General features: G+C 34.4%; 1 protein-coding gene across 3 annotated transcripts in view; it reads left to right on the forward strand.

The window, feature by feature from the left end:
* The window catches only part of FSTL5 (follistatin like 5), a 270,766-nt gene that overhangs the window by 127,314 nt on the left and 118,408 nt on the right, over positions 1-25,044 (forward strand). For all 3 annotated transcript variants that reach the window (XM_058024913.1, XM_058024911.1, XM_058024914.1), the window contains one exon: positions 17,295-17,491. In XM_058024913.1, coding sequence (XP_057880896.1) covers positions 17,295-17,491 — 197 coding nt within the window. The remainder of the gene's footprint in view (positions 1-17,294; positions 17,492-25,044) is intronic.

The following is a 25,044-nucleotide window of genomic DNA, read 5'->3' on the forward strand; positions in this document are numbered from 1 at the left end:
GAAAAAGCTACACCCTGTAGTTCCTACTATCAGAGATTTAATGAAAACTGTTTTTTGTATTGAATTTTTTTCAATTTAATAATTCAATTAACTTTAATTGGGAGTTATGAGGAACTTAAGCTAATTGATTGCTTGTTTTGCTAGCATAAAATAATTTGAAAGCATGATTTCAAAAAACTCACATCACTGGTTTATATTAAACATTGAAGTATTTTAATGCTTATATATTTGTCCTTTGCATCATTGTGCTATGCTTCTCACTTCAAATTTCATGGTCAGTGACTTGCACATAAACTAATCTGTTCAAAGTAGTTAATATACTCTATTGAAAAAAGTATGAGTTGTGCATTTATTGATTTAGGAGAAAATAAATCAGTTTGTGTATAAATTACTTAGAATTGGCTTGGACTTATATCTTTTGGTCTGTCTTGAAAAAAGACAAAATAAAGGGATATTGCATCTTGCATCTGGTACTTTCAGAACTCTATCTTATGGATGGAAGCTACATTTTATGTTTCATCTTGTTTGGACTAATCACAATACAAATAATTGTCATATTTTATAATAGTAAATCATAGGAGGACTTGACTTTTTAAAATGCAAATATTCCAGTGAGAAAAGTGATCTATTTTGATCATTACCATGAAAAATCATTAGAATGCCAACACACCTTTCAAAGGATAAGTTAGTTGCAGTCAGTATGAATGTTCCCTGAAAATATATTTTTAATATGGAGCAAAATTCAGGCTACCATCCCACACACACTTCTTTAAAAACTCAATTAAAGTTCATTAAGTCCAATTAAGCATTAAATATTTCAGCTGCTTCCCTTCCCACTTTCTTAATTTTTAAATCTTTCAAGCCCATAGTAAATACAAAGTAAAAGGTATAGACTTGTTTTTAACTGTACTTGAAAGGCAGCAGAAACATCTAAAATTTTGAGTTAAATTATTTAGATTTCAAATATGTGGAAATTCATTAAGACTTGGGATAAGGAATATGTATCTTTGTATCATGGTAGTGGGATTTCATTTTTAGTTTTCTAGCTGCATTTTTCACAAACCAGTTCTACATACATTTTCTAAGAATATAGATCTCACTGTGGGCTAAGAACAGGACGTGGAAGACAGCTTTGTAATCTACCAGCAGTAAGCATATGTGACAACTTATTGACTTCACTAATTGTGTTTTACCCATGGAACCATTAAGAATTGAAAGTAGTTCCCTAAACTGGTTCTTTATTTGGTTGACGAGTCTGTAGAAGTCTTTTTCTGGCAAAGCACTAATTTCTCTATGTGTGTGTATATGAATGTTTGTATTAGAATATTTTAGTGCGATAAGTCAAAAGTAGGGTTATATTTTTTTCTCAATTAATTGCCTTTTCATTAAATTATTACAGTCCTGTTGGATTTGTAGACTAAATATTTAAAGCTAAATTGCTACTGTTTTAAACAGAACAGCAATATTAGCAGTGACTGAACTGGAAGAAACTTGTTTTTGAGAAGTGTGTGTGGTGGGTTATGTCCCTCAATTTACCTGTGTGTGTAGCCATTCAAGCTCTTCAAGTACCTTTGTTGCATTGCTAAAGAAAACTCTTTCTGAATGCACATTGTGCTTGTAGTCAGGGTTGATGACTTTCCTAATTGCATGCTATTCTTCAGAATGTGCTCATCCACCAGCAAATCATGCAATGCCAGAGCTGTGTTTTAAATTTCTGAGTAGGCTTGGGTGGTTTTGATAATATATGTGTGTTAATAATATCTACTAAATACTTTTAGGAACAAATAAAATTTGGGGGCAGTATGGCTAGTTTTGGAAATTTACCAGAAATTGTATTGTATGATGAGGTAACAATTCTTAGAGGTCACTTAAGGTTGGTTTTGCAATTTCTCTCAAGGCAGATAAAGATTAGCTTCACCTAAAGCCTATAACATGAAAATCAATTAATATTTTGGAATTGCAACTAATATTACTATCTAGATGGAGTTGAAATACTCCAGTAATTACAATTTTAAACTGTTCACATAAAGGGTTGTTCAGTAAAAGAGCAAATTTCAAATAGATTACACAAATATCTAGGGAATTGTTCTGGAGGAAAAAAAAACAAGCACTAAATCAGTGGCCCAAACCATCATCCTAACCTGTTTCCAGTGTGCTTTTAAAAATTAAATGGATCATAAGAAGCATATTAAAATACAAATTATATTAAAATGTACATATAGGTTAAGCACTATTCTGTCTTGACAGAAGATATTTTTATTTATTTTTTCAGCAGAAACAGATTAACCATCTGATTAGTTTCTGTAATTACAACATAAAATAGAAGAGTTCCTTTTTTAACTCAAGAAACATAAACATTTAATGGGGAATTATAAATAAATGATTGTCTTTTTTATGTATAATTTCTGAGGCTTCCAAGCTTGTAACTTAATATTATATTAGGTTATCAAGACCTTTGTGAATGAGTAAAATATGTAGTTATTATTAAAATATTTTATAGAATCTACTTAAATTTATTTTGGGTTTATAAATAGTTTTTATTTTTGCAGAGATCATATTTTCTTTCCAAATATAATTTTTATCTAAGAAGAAATAAATTTTCTGCGTAGTAACAAATTACTGTGAATACAAAAAAAATCAACCTGTGTTCTAAAATTTCAGCCCTAATGTTTTTAGACCCAGAGCTGTTAGATTTTACATGGGTATGGAAAAGATGCCCTGCGGAGAAGGGCCTGGGGGTCCTGGCGGACACCAAGCTGCCCATGAGCCAGCAGGGCCCTTGTGGCCGAGAGGCCAATGGTGTCCTGGGGTGCATTGGGAAGAACATTCCAGCTGCCCCTCTGCTCAGCTCTGGTGAGGCCACATCTGGAGTGCTGTGTACAGCTCTGGGCTCCTCAGGACAGAAGAGACATGGAGGTCCTGGATCACGTCTGGTGGAGGGAAACCAGGATGACCGAGAGATTGGGGCATCTCTCATGAGGACAGGCTGAGGGAGCTGGGCCTGTTCAGCCTCAAGATGAGACAACAGAGAGGGGACCTCATCAGTGTCTGTCAGTGCCTAAAGGGAGGGTCTTAGAGGATGTTTCCAGGCCCTGCTCAGTGGTGCAGAGCAATGGAACAAGAGGCAATGGGCAGAAACTGATGCGCAGGAAACTCCACCTGAACATGAGGAACAACTTTTTTACTGTGTGGGTGAGCACACCCTGGAACAGGTTTCCCAGAGAGGGGGTGGAGTCTCCCTCACTGGAGATAATCAGGAACTGTCTGGACACAATCCTGTGCCTTGTGCTCCGTGATGACCCAGCTTGAGCAGGGAGGTTGGGCCAGGTCTGACTGCTGTAGTCCCTTCCAACCTTTCCCATTCTGTGACCCTGTGAAGCAAATGTATTGTTTACTTGGCCTAGTGTTCCCAAGCACATGACTTTTGGAATAAGCAATGTTCACCTGTACAAAAGAAAGTGTTTACTTTCTTTTTACAGTAAACACAATGTTCCTAATTTAATGCAGGAGTAACCTCTTGTCCACAGGATGAGGCTGAATTTGCTGTTTTGTAATTTACATGAGTTGTACCTAAGCAAAATCCTTCAGCCATCTGCCACTAGTCAATAAATCCTTTTTTAATTTCCATTAATTCTTGTTAGAAAGATTGAAGAAATCCACCCATCTGTTTGATAGAAACATTATATCCACAGGGAAAGCACATTGAATATTTTATCATTGTTTGCTTTGGGGGGGGGGAAGATTATCTAGAGCAACTGCAGTAATGTGTAGGAATGTTCAATGTGCAGTTCTTAGATAAAGCTTGCGTATTAATTCATTGACTAAATGAGGGATGAAATATTCTGATAGTCAAGAATTCAGTGCCAATACAAGAGTGCAAGGACTCATTTGCTTTTAACATAGTTGATCCTACTGTAGTGAGTAAATGAACTCACTTAACAAGTCAGAAACCATCAAGGAAAATTGAGTGGTAGAGAAATAGAAATGGGTAATGGAAAGAGGTAAGTGATCATATTCTGTGAATTTGCCTTTAGAATATAAGTTCTTCTGAACTGATAGCATTTATATTTGCTGAGCATGACATTTTTAGCATTGAACAAATACTAATCTAAATAAATTGGACCTGATTTTCATGTCAGATGGCAAAAGGACAATAACAGAAACCACATCTGTTTAGAGAGCTGCTCTCTAGCAGCCCATTTTTGTTGCTGACCAAATACTTCTGTTCTGACAAAATATTTTTCTTCATATCTGACAATATCTAATGCACACCAATAAATAGTTATATGACATATGTCTGGTGAAATTCTGCTTAGAGGACTACCTTTGACAAAAAAAATAAAAGTCCCCATCAGTATTGTGTGATGAGAAATAACTTTGAAGGAAAATATTTACTATAGATTGTGTTCCAGAAGGTCATACCATGGCAGCATGCCTTGATGATGAGATAAAAGAACACTCAAATAACTGGCTAAATATATACCCACTTGTGAATCCTAAACTGGGAAAATTTTATGCTAAGAAGAGTTTCTGAGTGTTCCTCAACTCTTTTGCTGAGATATGCAACATAAAATTACTTTATGCTCAGATTTCAGTTCAGAATCCTATATCTGAATCTGACCCTTTGCAAGGAGATTGGTTGGCAAAGTGACAGTTGCAGCAGTGGTAGTGTTTTGTTCAACATGAATTGCATTATATACTTATTTTTAATGTATATGTTGAAATGGTGTATTTCAGAAATGTTTGTTACTGGTATGTGCTTTAGCTTCAGTAGTATCTATTGAGGGTGTTCTGTGCTCATGAATGGCTAAAGAAGTTGGCTCACATCCTTAATTTAGTCTTTCTGTCCTGATGTAAAACATTAATTAAAAAGTTTAGTGATTGTAGTTTTTTTTTTAATCAGACATACTTATAAAATTATTTTTCCTTATCATGATGATTTTCTTTTTACATGTCTGGTCTCTTTTTCCCCTGGGGTAAAAATAGAATGATAAATTTGGTAACCTGCTTGTGACCTTCACAGGTCAGGAATTGCTTGTTCTGCTGTTCATAACAAACCTGGCACGTGTGGATTTAGGAATTTATTCTGCTAAGGCTTGTTTAATCTTCCTTTTTCTAAGTGCCTTAGAGCTGTCTAATGGTAACCTAGAAGATTATACCCAATTAAGGTATAGACGGGTTTCTCAGTTTATAGCCAGACTGTCTGCTCTCAGCACCTGAGCTGCACCTGAGCTTGTGCCTTGTAATTAAGAGGTTTCCCCTGTGAAAGCCGCGGGTGCTGGTGTGAGCCAGCAAATGGGCAAGCCTGCAGAGGCAGAGGTGTCGGTGTCATGCCATGACTGTGCCCCACTGCCTGCTAAGGAACGTGACTTGGTGAGGCTGTCTCACTTTTCTGCAGTATGTTTTTAGGCCTTTCACACTGAAATCTTTTCCGGTTCCTCCGCTTCAAATTCTTGTTGCCCTCTGGCTCCTGTTCAGGATCTGAGGCTGAGCCTGCGAAGATGCCTCAGGGATCCCTCTGAAGCCTGGGCACTCAGTCAGGCTTAGGAAGGCTGCCCCCACCTTCTGTAAGGTCAGATCTGCTTTATTTTTAGGAGTGCAGCTGAGAATACAGTGTAATTCACTTTACTGACACACACTAATTTACTGAACATGAGAATTAAGGAAAAATGCTCTCTTCTTAATGAGATGATTTTTGTTACTTAGAATAGTTTGAAGTTTGGGTACACACCTCCTGTCTCTTGTGATACATAGTATATCCAAATAGAAAATGTCCTTCATGGGGTTGAAAAAAATTATTTAGATTATTCTTAGACTTGAAAGGCCCTTCCAGAAGAAACCTCTGTGTATTTACATAAAAAATTAAGCAGTGAATTTGGTGTAGGGGATAGGTTCATATTAAATAACAATTTCCACCTTCATTAGTGTGTCTTCTCAAATTAGTTACTTTTTTCAGAAGGACTTGTGATGCTATGAAGCTGACCATGTATTGAGCATTTTATCTCAAATGCTGTCCCCAAATCCTTGACCATTTGTTTTGGTGGATTTTTGAAGAATAACTGATGTTTTTAAACCTCTTACAAGTCAGAAAGGATGAAGCTGCTTTCAAGTTTTACAACATACTTCAGCTGACCCACAAATATAACTAGATAGTCCCTTTCTGGAAGATAGCTACTGTGGTTTCTTGCAGTTTCTGTTTACTCACACAGCTGTGTATCCCTGCTGAATTAGCTATCATTAACAGCTTTTAACGAAGGTTACTGTTCCTTGGTGGGACTCAAAGTAATTTAATTGGTCAGGCATTTCTTGAAGTCACTAAAATTATGAATTGAAAAATAGTGGCAGTTTCTTAGAGTTTTAAAGAATCATTAATTTAACAAAAAGAGCTCTTAAAGAACTGCCTGTCATGTGCCCTTGCTTTCCAGCCTTTTCCTATTTATTCCAGGGTTATGTTATGGGTAGTATATGCACAAGGGGCCATGTTGCAATTTACATGCTGGTGTATTTTCCAATTTATTACAAGGCTGAAAATATTTCTCAATCCTAAGGATTTGCAAAAGGTAAATGCACAGGTTCTTTGCATCTCAGAATTTTGGTTACTGGTAATTTAATTTGGTTAAAATTTACTGTCTGTTTGAGACTTCAAAAATATATTTCTGTATCTGTGGGAGGATCTTGACTACCTCTCCTCTCAACAGAATGGGTGAAGTTGGAAGGCAAGATAAGATTATTCATTAAAAAGATGATAATCTGTATCTAAATGCTGTTCATTTTACTTCCTGCCAATACATATAATGTATTAATTATTTCTGAGAAATATGGAGGTGAGAATTTTTGGATTCATGTTTTCTCTTAAAGCAAAACAGAATCCAGAAAGAGCCCCCTGTTAACCCACATCCAAAGACAGCTATATTTACAATTCTAGAAAAGCAGGACAGCAAATGTATGAATGACTTTTAACATCTCAGTATTTATCCAGTTTAAGGGTTGTTTTTTAATTTCTAAGAGACAATTTTATGTCCATTCTCACCACTTCCTCTTTATTATATAGGGAATGTAGAAAAAAAAGAGAAATAAAGATTGAGTTTCATTTTCAAGGTTATTTGCAGAGTAAGTCTTTTTGGAAAGCCTTAATCTGGCTACCTTCTTTCTGCTTTTTCAGTGCTACTGGAATGTCTTGTAAACATAATTACTCTTACTAGTTAATTCCACTCTTTTCTCAGAACAGGAATAATAATAGTAGTAGTGTTAGCACTAGTAGTAATAATAATAACAGCAGCAATAACATTCTTTGCCTCTGTTACATGAATGTTGTGGTACCCATTGGTTGTAAAAGATAGAATTCAGTCTCCAAGTCAGATGGCAGACTAAATTTGGGTTACTTTCACTGGTAGGAAGCTCTGAAAACTACCTAACTTGAAAATAATCTCAGTATTAGGATAATATGAAGCTCTTTTTCACCTTTTTTTTTTTCCTCTTCTTTCCTTTTCAGTTAAGGTCTAGAGGTAAATTTAGGTTGAACCTGCATAAATTTACAAATCCTTAAAATAAGGTTTTCATCCATTAACACGTGTGGTGCATATCACAGTACAATCTTCTTTCCAGTGTACTGCTTTTTCTAAAGACTTCAGTCTTTAAATCAGTTTTGTGTTCCTAAAGATACAGGAATTAAAGAAGACTAATAGTAATTAATATGCACTTTTTATTTCTAGACAAGGATTTTTGAACATTTGTGTTGTGTGTCTTATTGGTTACAATGAGAAAAGTCTGGTGCTAGTATGTGGAATTCAGTCAGGCTGAATCACTAGAAATATTGTCACCACTTTTCAGTGCATATAAAATATGTTTTACACAGTATGCATTTTCCATGAATTTCTTGTACATCATTTTTCAACTAGAACAAGTCTATAAAAGTAGAATATAGTTTGAAAAAATCCAGTAAGTAATCTGATAGTAGTAGTACAATTGTATTTGTGCATTTTCTGTCATGTATGGAAAGGGAATATCTTTTTTCAAAATAATAATTTCTTTACCATGGTGTTGTTCAATATAAGAAAATAAAATTGAGTGAATTTTATCTAAATCAAATCTGCGCCTGCTATTTCAAGCAACCAACTAAGATGAAATTTATAGATCGAGTTTGTTTCTAGAGCTTTTTAAATGAGTTTGTGGATTTAATTTCTATTTAGTACAAAAATAAGAGCTGAGGATACTTGTTTATAGCTCCAATTATTTCTATACAACAGCTAGTACTTTATTATAGTGTTCCCGCTGTGTTCCTGTTTTTCTGAAACAACAAAAATATAGCAGCAGCTAAACTTGTTCTGCAATGGTATCTTAAGCAGTATTATGCAGAGACGATTTTCCCATGCTTAACAGGGTAATTTACACCTTTACAACATTAAATGGTCTAAACAACTCATCTTTTATCTGATTTGCATTTGAACCAGGCTGTTGTTTTATTATCATTAGAACACATAAGTATACATATTTATATACACACTCTGTTTCTGACATAATTTCCTAACGTATTTTCTCTGGAACTGTAATAGCAGTATTACATGTCAGGGGGTTACTTTTCATTTGCATTTAATGTTTAATGTATCTATTATTATTTGTTAACCTGTTTGACATTTTCACCTGTTGTTTAGCAATCTGAAAATTGAAACAAAAGTGTTTTCACAATAGATTTGTGTGTGAAGTTTGAAAATTAGTTTTCCATTATATTTAGGAAGAATCTGAATGTAATGATTTCTTTAATAGCTTGGTGGAAAACTTGGCCCTTTTCACTGGTTTTCTTTCACAGTTAAGGGTCTTTTCAGCATGCAGATGTTAATTTAATTCGGTCACTGAAAGATTCTCTGCTCTTGGAATTTGCTCTCATGGCTCCTTCTGGATAAACCAGCTGAACCTGTATGGCATCAAGACTGTGCAGAAACTTTGCAAAATTTGTGGTGATGGAGAATGTTTTAGTATGGTGTGAGATGAGAATCTGCCTAAAGAGAAATACCCCAAAAGACAGCCTATAATCTTCTTTTTCATTCAGAATTTGTTTTTAGAGACTGGAAGCCTATTTACATCAAAGTCCAAGTTTGAAAGGAGGAAAACAGAAACAGCAGATGTGGAAATAACACTTCTACAAATAGGCAAGAATTGTATCCCTTTTGCAGGTTGCATATTTTGAAATCTTACACTAACTCTCTTCATTTATCTTTGAACAGGAGACATATAGAATGAAAACTGTCAGTTTACATTATCTATTGTGAGGGGATAGATGTACCCAGTTGCTCTGTGGCACATGCTAGTTGACAGGTTGAAAGTCCATATTTTAAAGTGTTGGATGTTATTTTATGATCGCTGTCATGTTTCCATACGTAAACCAGACCACCTATTTCAGAGATTTTATATAAAATTCATATAAAAATAATTCTGTTTGAAAACACATATTTTTAGGAATTCAGGAGTATTAAATTCAAATATTGATCTATTTTCTCTAGGTAGCCTATTCTGTGACTGTGAAAGAAAAGAATGATCAAAACACTTTTTAAGGATGACTGGTCAAACTTTGTGCATAATCTGAGAACTTTGCAAGGTTCACACTGCATCTCTAAATACAAGTCTGGTTATGTAGCCTGGCTTTTCTCTTGCATTGATTTACACCACTAACTTCAAGTAGGAGTCTGAGTAGAAATTCAGACACAAGTGTGTGTGATGCCAAGTTATTGATGATTTTTGGTTCCATATGTATACACACACACATAAAACTGAGCCTCCTTTTCTTATAGCAAAAGACTGAATGTAACAACTTCTGCTATTTGCAGCAAAACCCAACAGTGCTAAAGGTGAAATAAAGGAAAAAGTGGGCATAGGTGATGGTGGACAAGAAATAGAAATGGAACGACAGAACTGTCTTCTTTTTCTTTCATCCCCCAAAATTTTAGTACCTTTTTAGTTTGGCTTAGCCCAGCCTTCATTCCTTACCTTCATAAATGTATTAATACTCCATGTTTCTGGGAAGCTTTTGGGAAAAGGAAGATTATGACTTATTATTTCATCTGTTTCAGTAGCTTTCTGTTTCTCTGTTTGTGTTTAATAAGAGAGAGCCCTCTGATACATGCTTCCCAAGAAGCAGAAGTAGAATTCTGCATAGGTTTTTCTGGTGAGGCTTACATTCCACAAGTGTTTTCTTGCTGGATGTGGAATACTTTTTTTTTTTTTTTAATGTAGGCCTATAGCGTTTTACAACTTTCATAGCATCGCTTAAGATACTTCAAGTCAAAAATTGTTTAAGCCCTGTGGGAGGAAGCTAACAGCAGCAATGGTTGCATTAACTCTACTAGAGGGGAAAATAAAATGCTGCATTAAACTTCTGTCTCAACCTTCATTTTTAATAATGCCTTCCTTTGGGACATACTTATTTTCTCTTTTTCTCTCTCAAATTTCTTTTAAGGAGGACAAGGAAGCCGAGATTATCTTGTTAATGTTATGCATTAATGTTTACTGATGAAACAGAAGGTTAATTTTTTTTAAGATGTATGAAACAAAATAGAAAACCTGATCTAAAAGCTTGAGCTGGATACAAGAAAAAAAACAAAACCCTTCAGTTGTAAAATGCAGTCATTTTCATCTCTTCTTTACCGTGGTATAATACCTCAAAGTAAGCATGAAAGACATGAGAAGTGCTGAGAAGTGCTATCACTGCATGAAATCAGTGTGGATTTGAGTTGTTTCACCACAGGGTCAATCCTGTTGAAGAGTCCTGTATTTTCCAGTTTTAGACTAGCACTGCTTACAGTGTTTATGGTGCTAACATGCAGTCCATACAATCCCAACATTCACTGTTTCCTCAGCTGTGTAAAATGATGTTTTGCTCATTACTGCCAACCTGCTAGAGCTTTCAAATGCCAGCTTGAAGGTGAAAGTTTATATGACCTATTTCCTTCCATCCAGAGATCTGTGATATAACAACTACTCTGCATTAACAATCAGAACAATAACACAGATCACTATCCCAAAAGCTGATTTCAGTACTTTTTGTAACTGATTTTCAGTTACTTTTTTGGTTAATCTTAATGCAAATTTATTACAGCTTCTGCTGTCTCTTAAGCTAAATGGCATTTCTCTAAGGAAGATCTGAATAGTATATCTGAACTATTGATTGTTTAGGCAGTGAAAAGCTGTTTATATGTATCCCCAGATAAGTCTGGACACCAGACTTGAGCCAGCATGTGGAATTAAGGGATATTATTACTTTTGTCTTATGAATTTTAGTTTTGAAAAGTTGCAGTGGTTCAGGACATTTTAACTGGGGGTTTCTGAGGAAAGGACAACATTATTCCTTATTTACAAAGTACAGCTAAGGCTTTGAAAATCTAGATTAATTTCTGTTTTATATACCAGCTATAGTAATTAATTAGAAGTATTTTTCAAGGAAAATAACAGATATTGCTTTAAACTTTTGTATTTGTGTGCCTGTCTCTCTATAATTGCATGGTTGGTTTATGTGGGAGCTATTTTTATATGTATATTCCGAAACAATAGAGAGCACTGTTGAACATTCTTAAAAATTTTTGTAGCTATTTAAATCTATTTGCACAACAGAATTGAGTAATTGAAGTCCTTAACACCTAAGTATCTTGACTTTGGCAGTAATGCTGAATTTAGATTTATATAATTGTATATGTCATTAGAAAGTTTGGATGGATGCTGCACAATAAGACTAAAAGCAGCACATCTGCTGTGTGTAAATTACACAGCCCTCCAGTCCTCCCAAAAAAACCGAAAACCCAGAAGCCAAACACAGATTCAAAATGTCTTTTTTTTTTCCTTCTTTCTTTTTTTTACTACGTCTGAATGTGTAAATCTGAGCAGCTGTTGGGCCAAAATTTGTAGGCCTGAAATCTCCTGGGTTTTTTTTTAATGATAGAAAATTCTCAAATTCTCACCTTTTATTTAAAAAGTGGCTTCAACAGGGAAAAGCTTTGATGTTAATCCCTGTTTATTTCCTTTGAGTGTAAAGTTTTCCTCTCTACCTGCCTCAGACTCTGGGCCATAGGTCAAAATTTAGTTCTATTGCATGGGTGAGATTGTTTCTCTTATAAGTCCAGAGCTTCAGTGAGACCAAAGAATAAGGGTCAAAACTTTTGACCTCTAGATTTGGAAGATATGAGTTTTATATTCAAAAATAAGATATTGTGAAATGATATCTGACTTGAAGTTTCTTTGAGATAAACCTGAGCAATTTCGGTGTCTACAGTGTCCCTTTATTTGTTAGGCCTACAAGTAAAAGTACAACTTTCATGCTTTAACTATAGACAGATGTTGAGGAATAGATGAATTAATGAAGACCTTCAAGTTTCCCCTTATGTTATGTTTGAAATTTATTGATATCAGATATGTCCATGTGAATGTGCATATGAATGTGTGTGTGCATATCTGTATAATTTTCTGTATGTATGTGTATATATATATATATATAATCTTGGATTAATTTCTCATGTTTGCTCCAAGCAGTATAATTTGTGATTTTGCAGTGAATTGTTTTGGTTAATTAGATTATTCTGAATATGTTCAGAACGTAGAAGGTTAGAAGTTGCTGCTTATCAGGTCTATTCCATTTCCTACAATCTGATTTATGCATATATCTGTTTTGGATTATTTAAAACTGCTTATATGAGATATGCTTCACTGAAAACTGGTTGCCATGTCTGAAAGATCCAAAGTTATTTTAGTTTTAAAAGAATAATGTGGAAACTGTTTGTGCTATATAGATATAGATAAAAATCTATCAATAGATAGAGATAAAACTCAGTGCAAAATCACAAATAGCTCAGAATCAAATTGTATCTCAGCAGCTGATGTCTTTTGTAGGGATAAACATGCTGTGAATATTAGCTTTCTGACACAGGGGTTGTTCCTGCTAAATGGAGTGGCTCAGGCAAAGAAAAGCTAAAGTGTTAACCATTAATGTGGTGAAAGAACTGAGAAATCAAATGGTTTGCTTTATTGTGTTTTTTAAATATGTGCATTCTTTTCTTCTTTGTGTATATTCATGTTTTTCTAAAAACTAAAAAATACAACAATCTGATATCTGACTTTGGATGTAAGGAGTGTTCCCTAAATTATTAACTTAGCTGATTCTTTATTATTTTTCTGTAGGTGATAAGAATGTGTATGTTCCTTTCCCACATTTTCATGAAGAATTAGTTAATTTTGTGATAATTTTTGTCGTACAAATTAAGCACAACTAATTGTCAAACAGAACAACTTTTTCTGTTTTAGGCAGATAGCAGCATTCAATACTGTCTAGAAGGACAGTAGCGCTCAAAATCTAACTTTGAGCTGTTTCCTAGGTAACAGAGATACAGCTGTAAAACTGTTGCACTGAATGGAAGGAAACAGCTAATATTTCAATTTTTCTACTATTTTTGAGTTTGAATGAATTAAACCCTAAGAATATCGCTATTTCAGAAAGAGCAAAATATGGAACTGGAGGCCTGCACTTAGATTCCATTGTGTTTGTCCTGTCACTTTTAGGTTCCTGGACATCTATGATTGCATAGACAATGGCTTAAAACTTGTGAAATAAATCACGGTAGAGGGTTTTTTTTTTTTACTGAGAGTTTTTTACTGAGGGTTTTTTGTTTGTTTTGGGGTTCTTGGTTGGTTTTTTGGAGAAAAACTCTTGTGTAGTAGAACTGGTGCTTTCCACGAATGAAACTAACAGGAAAGCAAATTTTGTGTTTTCTTTTTCTATTATTACTTGGATTTTTTTCAGAAAATAAAGATTTATTTTTGTAGGAATTCTTGTTCCAAAGTGAAAGAAAAAATTACTAAAAAATGGAATTAAGTTAGTAAATTATGTACATGTCAGTTACCCTTTCGTGTATGTAGCTAATTATATAGAATTTAGTAGGCCTTTTTGGAAGTAATATAATGTAGTGTATTCCCAGTAGTTTGTTTTTCTCAATTTTGTTAAGCATAAATTACTTTTCCTCACTACAAAGGTTGACATACTAATCCCCATTTACCATTCATGTGTCATTGAGACAACTATTTCACAACTAATGCTTACTAAATTACAACATGAATAAAGCAACGGAGTTTTTCTCTCTGCTGCTACTCCAGCCTGGGGGAGGTCTCTTGTAAATAGAGCCTCATTCCTGTAATTTAAACATCAGCTTCACACTTCCTCAAATATTGCAGTAAAAGGCAATCATGACAATGAGAAGCAATTTGTTAATGAAATTGTGGCCTGTGTTCACTAAGAGTCTCTCATTGTTTCCTTGTGATTCCTTTATCCGTCAGTAATATCCATCCATCATGCTTGTCCTTAAATTATAGATGTTGGTGTAAAGACTACTTTCAATTATGTATGAAATTGAGAAGTTTTTAGTGTAGTATAGCTGTGGAGACCTGGTTTACCTCAACTTTAGTTAGCTAAGATCATAAACTGACAGTTCATCTCTCACTGGCTTCAAGTGAACTGCTAAAATTCATAGTAATATTTAGAAAGTGGGTGTTAGATCAAAATATACATAATATAATATTTCTAACGGATTACTTCGCTAAATTTAGGAATGAAATTTTTTTCTACAGGAAGTACCCAAACTTGTGGCATTAGCAGTCTCTCAGATTATTTTGTAATGGACAGCATTTATGTTTTTTATTAAAAAATAATACAAATAATTTTCTCCTCTGGTAAAATGTATAAATGGTTTATAAGCATGCAATATTTAAGTGCTCTTATAGGACTATTATACTAGCTACAGAAGTTTGTGCTGTTCAAGGAGAAGCAGAAATGTCATGGAAAAGATATTTTCTGAATTCTTCTCTCTCTCTGAACAGGTGTTGTGACAGAATATATTAGTTCATTTTTTCTTAAGTTTTAGGTGTAAAGATAATGTTTAAAGTACATTAAAATGTCTTTCCTGGACTGTGATCAAACTTCTTTTACAACTTTTTTCCATAAACTCTATTTGGAGTTAAAAGTTAGAAATGCAACTAATTACTGCAATGTTTTTCATGATCATGTGATACATACATTTAATTATTTTTCCTCTAAATTTGCATGACTTGTAAAATCACTCATGGAAATATTTGTGCAGTTTGCACCTAAGTTGTCCAGAATTTATAATTAAATAATCTTCAGTATTCAAATGTACATTGGCATTATTATTGCCTTTGTTGAGATGAAAACCTCTTTTCAATTCCTGGTCAGTCATTAAAGGGACAGGCATGGCTCTGTGCTTGAAGGAAGAAAAAACTCATCAGTGTGAGTTTCTCTTTTAAACTCAGGCATGAAGCAAGTTGTCAGTGCTCCTGTGACAAATCCATGATTTAACAGGTGTTATTAAGAAAACTAACTCTTTTACTATGTTCTGTATCTGTAAAGAATAGCTCTTTGCAGTTTTTAACTTGCAGAATGAGACTGATAGTTTTAGGGGCTAAAATCTAAATGTGGTAGCTGGCTCTGATAGCCATGCACTAACTAACAAATAGGATTTGTCTTGTCTTCCCTGCCATCCCTGCCATGAGTGTAGGCAAAATGGTGTCAGCCATCACCTGCAGCCAGACTGTCTTTTCAAAGGCACCACAGCCAGAAAAGTTTTCCATGGGAGACAAAGATGGTACTTATTTTCTGGCCCAGTCTCTTGGAGTTCACCCAAATGAATTAGAATATGTTCAAGTTAAGTGCTCTTTTCCCTCCCCACCACCTGGAGCCTGCATCCCTTCAGATGGCAAGGTTCGCTCACTGCAGCTTCAGAATGCCTGAGGAATAAACATGTTTCCCTACTGAGTATTTCTGCATTAGGCCTCTGAAAAGCAGCCACACAGAACTCAACTCTTACAAATTGTATGGCCTCAGTCTTCATGCCCCCGGCAGATGAGGACAAATATGCAAATACTATGCATAGCTTAGGCTGTCAGTTAAATGCAGCTTGGGTCTGTGTATTTCTGTTACTTAAATAGCTGTATAGCAGTTGGTGGCTTTTAGAAAAACCAAAACAAAAAAAGGCTAGAGTGGTTTTGATTCCAAAAGCCATTTTTTCTTCCATGATTTAATATCTATCATAAAGCCTTCTCTTCTAGATCTCAGTCTTTCTAAGATAGTGAGAAGCATTTACAAACTTTTTCCCTATCTGCCTTTTAATGTCTGTGAACATGTTTACAGTGTCACCATAACAATGCGCATGCCATTAAATATACCAAAATAATTAATTCCAGTCCCATTCATATAAATTAGATGATTCTTAAAAGATCCACTTAGAAAAAAGCTGCCTCCACGGTTTCCATGAGGTAAATAGTTGTTTCTCATAAATCCATGTAACTTCAGAATAGTGACTAAAAAGAAGATTACAAAATTTCTTTCTTTGCTAATCAGTATATTGCTCTAGTCTTGAGTCACTGCTTTAAGTTAAATATTGGCTAACTGCGAATATACATCTGCCACAAATACATGGTGTTAGGCTGGTACATATTTGCATGTCTCATCTTATAAAAAGCCCTTTCAAAATCCTAAGGTTATCTTAATAAAAAACACCAAAAAACTCTTTGAAACAGTTTCTCTATCTAGTTTAAAATATGCAGCAACTGACATAAGAAAACACCAGGCATACATTATTTTGTGGTTTGCTTTAAAATAAGTACTGACTGTAATCATTGTATGCAGGACATTTCTGTAACATTTTCCACTTTATAGAGGACTTGATAATGAAAGGAGTAAATCAGATCTTGTCAAAGATATCCTTTCCCTTCCTTTTGCAGCCCCACCTTTTCTTGTTCAAATAAGCTTGGTATGTCCAATAAATGAAAAGGCAGAGATAGCTTATGAGCACTCAAGAGTAATTTCTTCTTTCTGAAGTCAAATATTATTATGAAATATATACAGCATATATTTTTCTGTCATTTTTGCAGAGGTTTTTGCATACATTTGTATGAAAAGCTTTACTAGAGGTAAAACTTTAATAAATCTTCGGATGCACATTTAAAGAGTGATAAATTTAAAAAGTCCAGGCTTGGAAACTGATAGAAGTTTCCTTAGTTTCTATAAAAAGAAAACTTTGTCTAAGAAAATATCTAAAACTGCAATACTTTGTTTTTGTTTTAATTTGAAGTCCAGACAAAGAAATGTTATGGTTCAAACTATTACAGAATTAATTTCTCATCTCTTAAAAGAACCCTGTTTGTAGTGCTATATGCTTTTTCATGTTTTGGGTTTGGTTTTTTTACCTTTAAACTTTTAATAGGAAATCAAGTTCCAAATAATCTTGTTTTGTGTATTTTCTTTTTAGGGGATAAATGCAAACCTACTGAATACACTGAAGTGAAAAATATGTTACTGGATCTACAAAATCAGAGATACATTGCACAATCAAAAGACAGATCTGTTGGTGAGAAAATGGCATTAAAGAAACTTCTTACAGATCAAATGTTCAATTATTTTGATTCAGACAACAATGGACTTGTGGATACTAACGAGTTATCTCAGGTAAGGTTTATTTTTGTTTCTATTAGCCCAGTGACTATTCAGATGTCTTTTTCAGGATATGTACAGAGGGAATATAATTTGGAAAATGTGAGTCTCTGAGATGAAAAACTTAATTTGAGAATTTTTGAATGGCTAAATTATTCAGAAATTCTGTAGTGATTATTTAGAAATTTGAATATAATGCTTTGGATTATACTGCAGTGTGTTAGAGCACTCTGGGCTGCTGTGACCATGAGTTGTTTTATTATCCGTGGCTGGCACACTATTATCAAGTCCAAGTGTATAGTTGTACTGTAGAAGCTGAAAACAATTAAAATAATGAGATAAATCACTTCTGTAATACTAAAGAAGTGTTGCTGCTTTATCTTAGGGCTAGAGAAGTGCAGAAGAAGTCTTGCAAAGAGAGTTCATGGTGGTCTCTAAACAGAAAATTTTAACTAATAACAGATCTAAACCAGTAATTGCTTTTCTGGTAGGCATAGCAGCACTAGCCTTAATCTGCTTGAAAGGATTGATTCTATTAAAGAGTGTTGACTGGGCAAATGTACCTTGATTACTAGAAACCTAATCATGGCTAAACTGTATTCATGAGTCTAATACTAGGCAGCTGATTAAAATTTTTAAAAATAGCATTTTTTAGATGTGAGTGTTGAACATTATCCTGTAATGGATATGGCAGTGTTGCATGGCAGTGTTATGAGATATGCTGGAGTTATCATTTCCATACAGCTAACTTTGAAAATTTTAGTTGCAATTCCAAGGACCAGAGGGTGATTGCAAATATAGGTATCATGTCAACTACTAGTTCACTATTTCAAAAGATTGATTTAAAAATATTTTTCTGTACTTTTCCAATATTGATTTTTCCTGCAGCTCTTAGAGTCTTTCAGAACTTCAACTTTTAAGGGACTTTGATGCCTTTATATATCTTACAAATAATAATTTATCTATGAATACACTATACAAATAGATAAAGTAGATAGGAATCACATTTATAGATTTGCAAACTATATTTAATTCTTCTCTCTTCAGTTGCTACATGTATAGTTTTCCTTTGTGTTTACATTAAATATAGTTTTAAAATATAATAATAATTTAAAAATCTTCCATTATTGTGTTTTCAAACTTTCTATGCATACTTTTCCCAACATACTTTTTTTTCTATAAAGAGGAATTTATAATGGCACATCTAAAGTAGTTCTTTTTCACAAGTATGGAAACAAGTCATCTTCAAGCCCCAAATATGTGGGTTTTGTTTTTGCTAAAACTCATTGCAGAAACATCAAATCATTCAACCTACAGATGAATGCAAAGTAAATTCACTGTTAGTGTTGTTTGCGTGTTATTGTATGGTTTGGAAAGGTGGATACAAGGGACTCAATGAACCCCATGAGAGACCCGTGCTGGAACAGTCAGATCCTGAAGGACGGTGCCATTTGGAAGGGACCAGTCATGGAGCAGTTCAGGAGGAGCTGCATCCCATGGGAAGCACTCCTGTTGGAGCAGTTCATGTCTCCTGCAGGAGAAGCCTGGAGGAGATGTTCCTCTGAGGAGGAAGGAGTAGAAAAGAGAACGTGTGATGAACTGGCTGCAGCCCCCATTCCCTGTCCCCCCGCTCTGCTGGGGAGGGAGAACATAGAGAATATTTTCAGTGAAGTTAAGCCCCTTGGAGGAAAGGAGTTTTCATATTTAGTTATATTTCTCATTTATCTTACACTTGTCTGATTGGTGGTGAATTCAGTTAATTTGTCCCCAGGCTGAGTCTGTTTTGCCCATGACAGTAACTGGTGAGTGATTGCTCCCTCACTTTATCTTGGCCCATGAAACTTTCATTTTCCAGTTAGTGTCAACCATCCACAGGGAGACATTAACCTACTCCTGAAAATGTTCTCAGGATTAGGAGAATTTTTCTCAGTTGTGCTCACAGTCAAAATTTTGAAATCTGCAGAGTTGTCATAAATAATAGCTCCTGTCTGAATTTTAAATGTAATCATATTAAGGGGATATGAAAGGAAATATACTTGCTGTAGAAAACAAGGACTCCTGAAGTTAATTTATGTTCACGTGAATATTGAATTTCAGTTTATAGTGCATCTTAAATTTTACATCTCGTCAATCTTGCTGTGCAATCAGGCCCTTGGATTGCATTTATTATTTCATAGGTGTCCATATAGTCATCCTACCTAATGTAAAATTGAAATTAATCAGTTGGAGATTGGAAATGGTGACAGCAGCATTCCAATTTTATTGATGTATTTTGGAACAAAAGTCATAAGGTTATTGAATTTGCATCTTGATGCAAGAGAAACAAGTATTTTTCTCCGCCAAAAAGCAAAAGTAGTATTCTTCTTAAAAACTATTTCAAATACTAAGAAAGGTTTGAGGTGTTTGGAGTTGTTTTTTTTGGGGTTTTTTTGTGTTGTTTTGGGGTTTTGTTTTGGGGTTTTTTTAAGTATTTTGAGAATTATAGGCAATACATTAAAAATTGGCAGACTATTTTTTTCCTACTGTTCGAACAATTCTAGCATCTGGGTATAATATTTTTCATGGCTTTGTGGTCCAATACAGAATTGCAGCTAAAAAAGAATTTTAACTCCAGTACACTGGGTAAATGTAATAGGAAAGCAGTGGGGTTACATAGCTCCATGCAGGCTCAATGGACATTTTTTTCCAGTATAAATTCTTCTTTGCCTTGACTGCTTTAATTGCTGCATCTGACTCATTTAATGTTTTAGTTTCCAAATCTTGTATTGGCAAGTGAGATGTGGCTTGATTTTAAAAGGACTTATGAATTCAAACTTTTAGGCGGCTCTGTTTTGAGAAGTAGGTACAAACCAGAGAGAGTATCTATCTTTCCAAACTGAGACCTGTGAATCAGGATTCTCATCATCTTCATCATCTCTGAGCAACGTGTCTGCAAGGTTTCCAGTAAGGTGAGGTGATTCCTTGAAAGTTTGGTTTGTGTTTAAAGCACTTCGGCACATTTTAAATTAATCCAAAATAATGGAAGGTAATTGAATCTTCTGGTTAGCTATGAATTTTCAGTTGTTAACAGACTCATTTGTTTATCTATTTTATCTTATGGAAAACGAAACCGGAATTTAATAGAAATTTGTAAATTAAATACCAGTGTTTCTATCACTGTAGACTGCTTGATTACTGTATATTGGTTTTGCTGTATAAAAGAGAAAAAAGCAGAAGTGTTATGAGTAGGCATAGGAATAAAAAGTGTTTTTCCAGTTATGAATGCAGTTACTCTACTATGGTGGAACTGCCATTTTATAAGCAGTAAGCCTTCTCTAGTTGCCACCAGTGAAAGATGCATAGGCTCTAAAAATGTTTCATTGCTTAGCAATGAAATTCAAGGTTCTTTTTGAAGGAAGAAGTGTGTGAACTGAAATAATCTATAGTTGATTAGACTTAGTGGGTTTTTTTAAATTTATGTCCTACACTAGTGAAATAAGAAAGCAACATTTTACAGAAAAGAAAAGTGACATAGCCTGAAAGCAAGTTGAATTATTATTATTATAATTATCATCATGAATAATAATAATGATAATAATAATAAATAAATTTTCCACTTCCTTTCCCTCCTTTCAGTTATCAGGTTTTAGATTCAAAAGAAGAAGTTAGCATCCTTATTTATGAACTGCTATCTGTAACTTCAAATACATTTCTTTTACTTACCACCTTAAAGTAGGAAAAATGGAAAGACATTACATTTCTATAAAAACTCATCCTTACTTCTGCAAAAACAAAACTATTTTGGTTTTATTTCTGTATTAATGATAATGCTTTTGCGCTTTATGCCAGCCGATACTTCATGGGACTTTTTTGCATAGGTACAACTTATATAAATTGCATCTTTCTGTCTGACTTTGTTTCTTAAACTGATCAAAATACTTGGTTGGAACCTGGCATTTAAATTTTTACCTTCATGACTTCTGATTTTGCATCTAATCAGTGCTGTTATTAAGAGTTCTTTGGAGGGCTTGGAACTCAGAGGAGGGATGATGAGTCTATCTCCTCTTTGTGTTTTTAATCAACTCTGGTTTTGACTACATGCTACATAGGCAGAAGAAAATTTTGTATATTGAGTTATAGTTCTATTTATTTTCTGCCATTAATTAGAGACATGTTATTTAGCTTAAATATTTTTACTGTCACTAATCTAGGAAAAAAAAACAAAACATGTGCTATATTCCATTCTAGGTTCAAAATAAAAATAAGAACCCTCTAAGAGACTTTCAAATTGAGAGACATTAAGAATCTCTTAGGGATGAGTACTGAGATAATGCTTACAAACACTGTGAACTCCATACAAACTCCAACATCTTGATCTTTCTTAGGTGCCTTTGATTTTATCGAGTAGCAGTATTTCCCATTATATTCTTGCAGGCTGTGAAGGAAGCAGGAGCAAGCTTTATTTCTTGAAAAGAATCTTCAAAAGGACTGGCACAATGGTGCAGGATTTTGTTTGCACTCATTGTTTTATCTTGGTTAAGTCCAGAGCCACAGGCTCAGAGTGGTGGTGGCTCCAGGTTTAATTCTGAGATGTAGAATTTTATCCAGCCTATGTGTGTGGCCCTAATACCTATTCTGGTCTTACACTGTGAGCTAGGCATTTATGGCATTATATTTGCAGACACCTAAGGACACATTTACATCTTCCTAGTCAGATTAGGTTTTCCCTCTGCTAAATGCAAAACTGGAAAGGCAGGGAAATGTGGCTCTCATTGTAGTAGTTGGCAGAAAGGCATCTCATATCTGAGCTATCTAACTTGATCAGTTTGGGATAGTATTGAGGTAATACCTTTAAATGCAATTGAGCACTTGCCTTTGTAGGTCACTAGCTGTGGGTTTAGCAGTTCTGGTGTCTGCTCGGGGATCTCTGTGTCATTCTGTGATGCACAAGTCCTGTATCTTTACATATATCAAAAGTATCACACTACTATAAATAGAGGGTTTTGTTGCTGCCCTACAGAACTTGGTGGTAAGCTATAGGAATATTGATTTAACTAGATTAACAGAAGCTAAAGCAAGGAACAATTTACCAACCTTTATTATCAATTTGGTTTCATTGTTAATCAATTATTTTAATTTATAAAAAGTTATACTGCTGTGGAAGATGGGCGAACAAGTAATTGAACCCTCCATAGGCAGTCAGAATTAATTTGGAGCACAGTTTTCACAATGTCTGGTGTTTGATGTGCTCAGTGTTTTATCAAGCACTGAGTGGCACTGTTGTGATGAGGTACTTGTTTTTAGGGAAGATGGATGCACATTAACTGAGGGACCCTGTTTGATTTAAAGGAAGGTTTTGTTTGTAGTTCTATTTATGTAGCATTTTCCTTGGGGAGGGAGGTACAAAAAGGCCATTAATCACAGGCAAGCAAAAAAGCGCTGACCAATAACACTTCAGGTAAGGTGGGCTGATGAAGGATGTGTTGTGTTATTTGTTGTCTAGCTTCATAAGATCCACATATTTTTTATTTTGACTGTCAGAAATCAGATTAAAAGGAATGAAACAATCTATTCTGATGTGCAGTTTGTAGTTTTTAACCAGATTAACTTTCCCAATCTTCTCAAATTTGGAGTTGTATTGGCTAAATTTCTGAGGGGCTCTGAACTGAGGTGACAGTATGGTGTTTCATAGGAAATAGATAATTGTGTGCTATATCTTTTAGGCATTTAATCTTTTCCAGAAAATGCAAATCCTTCCTCCATATTTCAAAGAGTATTAAATTCTAATGGAAAAATTTCATTTTTTGGAAAAGGCATCTTTAGTTTGAAAATCTCGGTAAGTTTCTAAGTTTTCAGTATTTATAGGGTTTCATCATGAACCATCAACAGTTTTGCTCTATATTCATTGCTCTATATTCTGCCTTTTACCAGTTTATAATATTGAAAATAAATGCTTCATTGTCTTAATGCAAATTCAGACTAAGTATTGTGGGCATAAGTATTTGTGAACCTTCTCTGATTTATTTCCAACTTAAAAGTTGGAAATAAAATAATCCATGTTTGACCTGTACAGCGCAATCATAAAATTGTGCAAACAATCTTAATGAGGCTTTAGCCTTTATACTTTATTTCTAGGTTGTGACTTGCTAAAAATTTTGCCAGTTTTTCTTCTGCCTCGCTAAGAAGTCATCATTTAGTTTAACCAAGGAGTAGGCAGCCTGGGTTTAAAGAATTGGCTTAAGAAAGTTTCCTTGTATTTTGCTCTTCTCCATGGACAGAAATTAATAGATTAATAGAATTTAAAATTTAAGACACGTTATTGGATCATCTGTGAAACACAAGTGTGATTACATGGTGGTGTATCATATACATGGAATTCTATACTATTTGTCCTACACTTTTAAGTAATGTCTTGCAAAAATCTTCTATAAGGAAGTGTGCAACCTTAATTTGTCAGGCAGACATATTGGCTTTGCTGGAGTGTCATATGGCTTGTAACTTCATATCTCAGTTGATCTGCAGTTCAAGTTGCTACAGAAACAGGTAATTTTTCCAGATCCAAGCCCCCACACCCTGAGTTGTACCTGCTTCTGAGCCATATCTCATGATAGAATGTTAGTCTCCCTCCCCTTCAAAAGGAAAAGCCAAGCAACAACCCAAAAGTTCTGTGAAGGTTAACTTTTCTTCTGATCACAGAGTTGATCTGATCCACAGACCCCATTGGAGAACTGGGAGGTGGCTTGATCCTGCACAAGAGAATTCAGGTTGGAACAGCTCTTATATCAGGATACAGATAATTAAGATAATTATCTTAACACAGATAATTAAGATAAATTATCATATTAAATCCCTTCTCTATCTTCTAAACTCTATCCTCACAGACTCACAGGTTGGAGGGTTTATCAACAGTGAGCGTGTTTTCCAAAGAATTCCGAAGTATATCACCAGCATTAAAATGTCTGTACAAAAACAAACATTGAATATTTTATCTCTAATCAAAATGGTAGATTTATTGTAGACAAAAATTGAGTAATTGCCAGGATGATGACATGTACCTGTCTGCACTATTGTTATTTGAAATAGTAGAATCAATCCATCCAATATTTTTAAATTATTCTTAAAAAAAAAAGTTACTTTTCATTTATACTTGGTCAGTTTGAACTGATCACAGATTTTAGTTTGAAGAATGGAAGCTGAGAACATTAATTTTAAATTTAAAATGTGGTACTATAAAGCCAAGTCTTTTGGAGATTTAAAAAAGGTTTTCCTCAACCTTAGGTGTAAAGTTTTGTCTTTATTTGTACAGTTGAAGGTAGTGAAAGCAAGAATTTAAAACAATGAAACAATGAGAGGAACAATGCTTTTCATACTGAACATTCATGGCCTTGAAATTTCAGTGATTGCTAAAGTTTCCAATACACACCATTACATATTTAGTTTGTGTTGTATAACTGTAATGGGTTTAGAGTTACTAATTTTTCCCAGACTACACTTTTGTCCTTTATGTACCAGCTGCAAGATCTACACAATTTCATATTTTCTTAATTCACTTTAATGTGAACTCAATAAAAAGGCTTTTAAAGGATGGG

This window comes from Melospiza georgiana, chromosome 5 (assembly GCF_028018845.1).
Source record: "Melospiza georgiana isolate bMelGeo1 chromosome 5, bMelGeo1.pri, whole genome shotgun sequence".
NCBI lineage: Eukaryota > Metazoa > Chordata > Aves > Passeriformes > Passerellidae > Melospiza > Melospiza georgiana.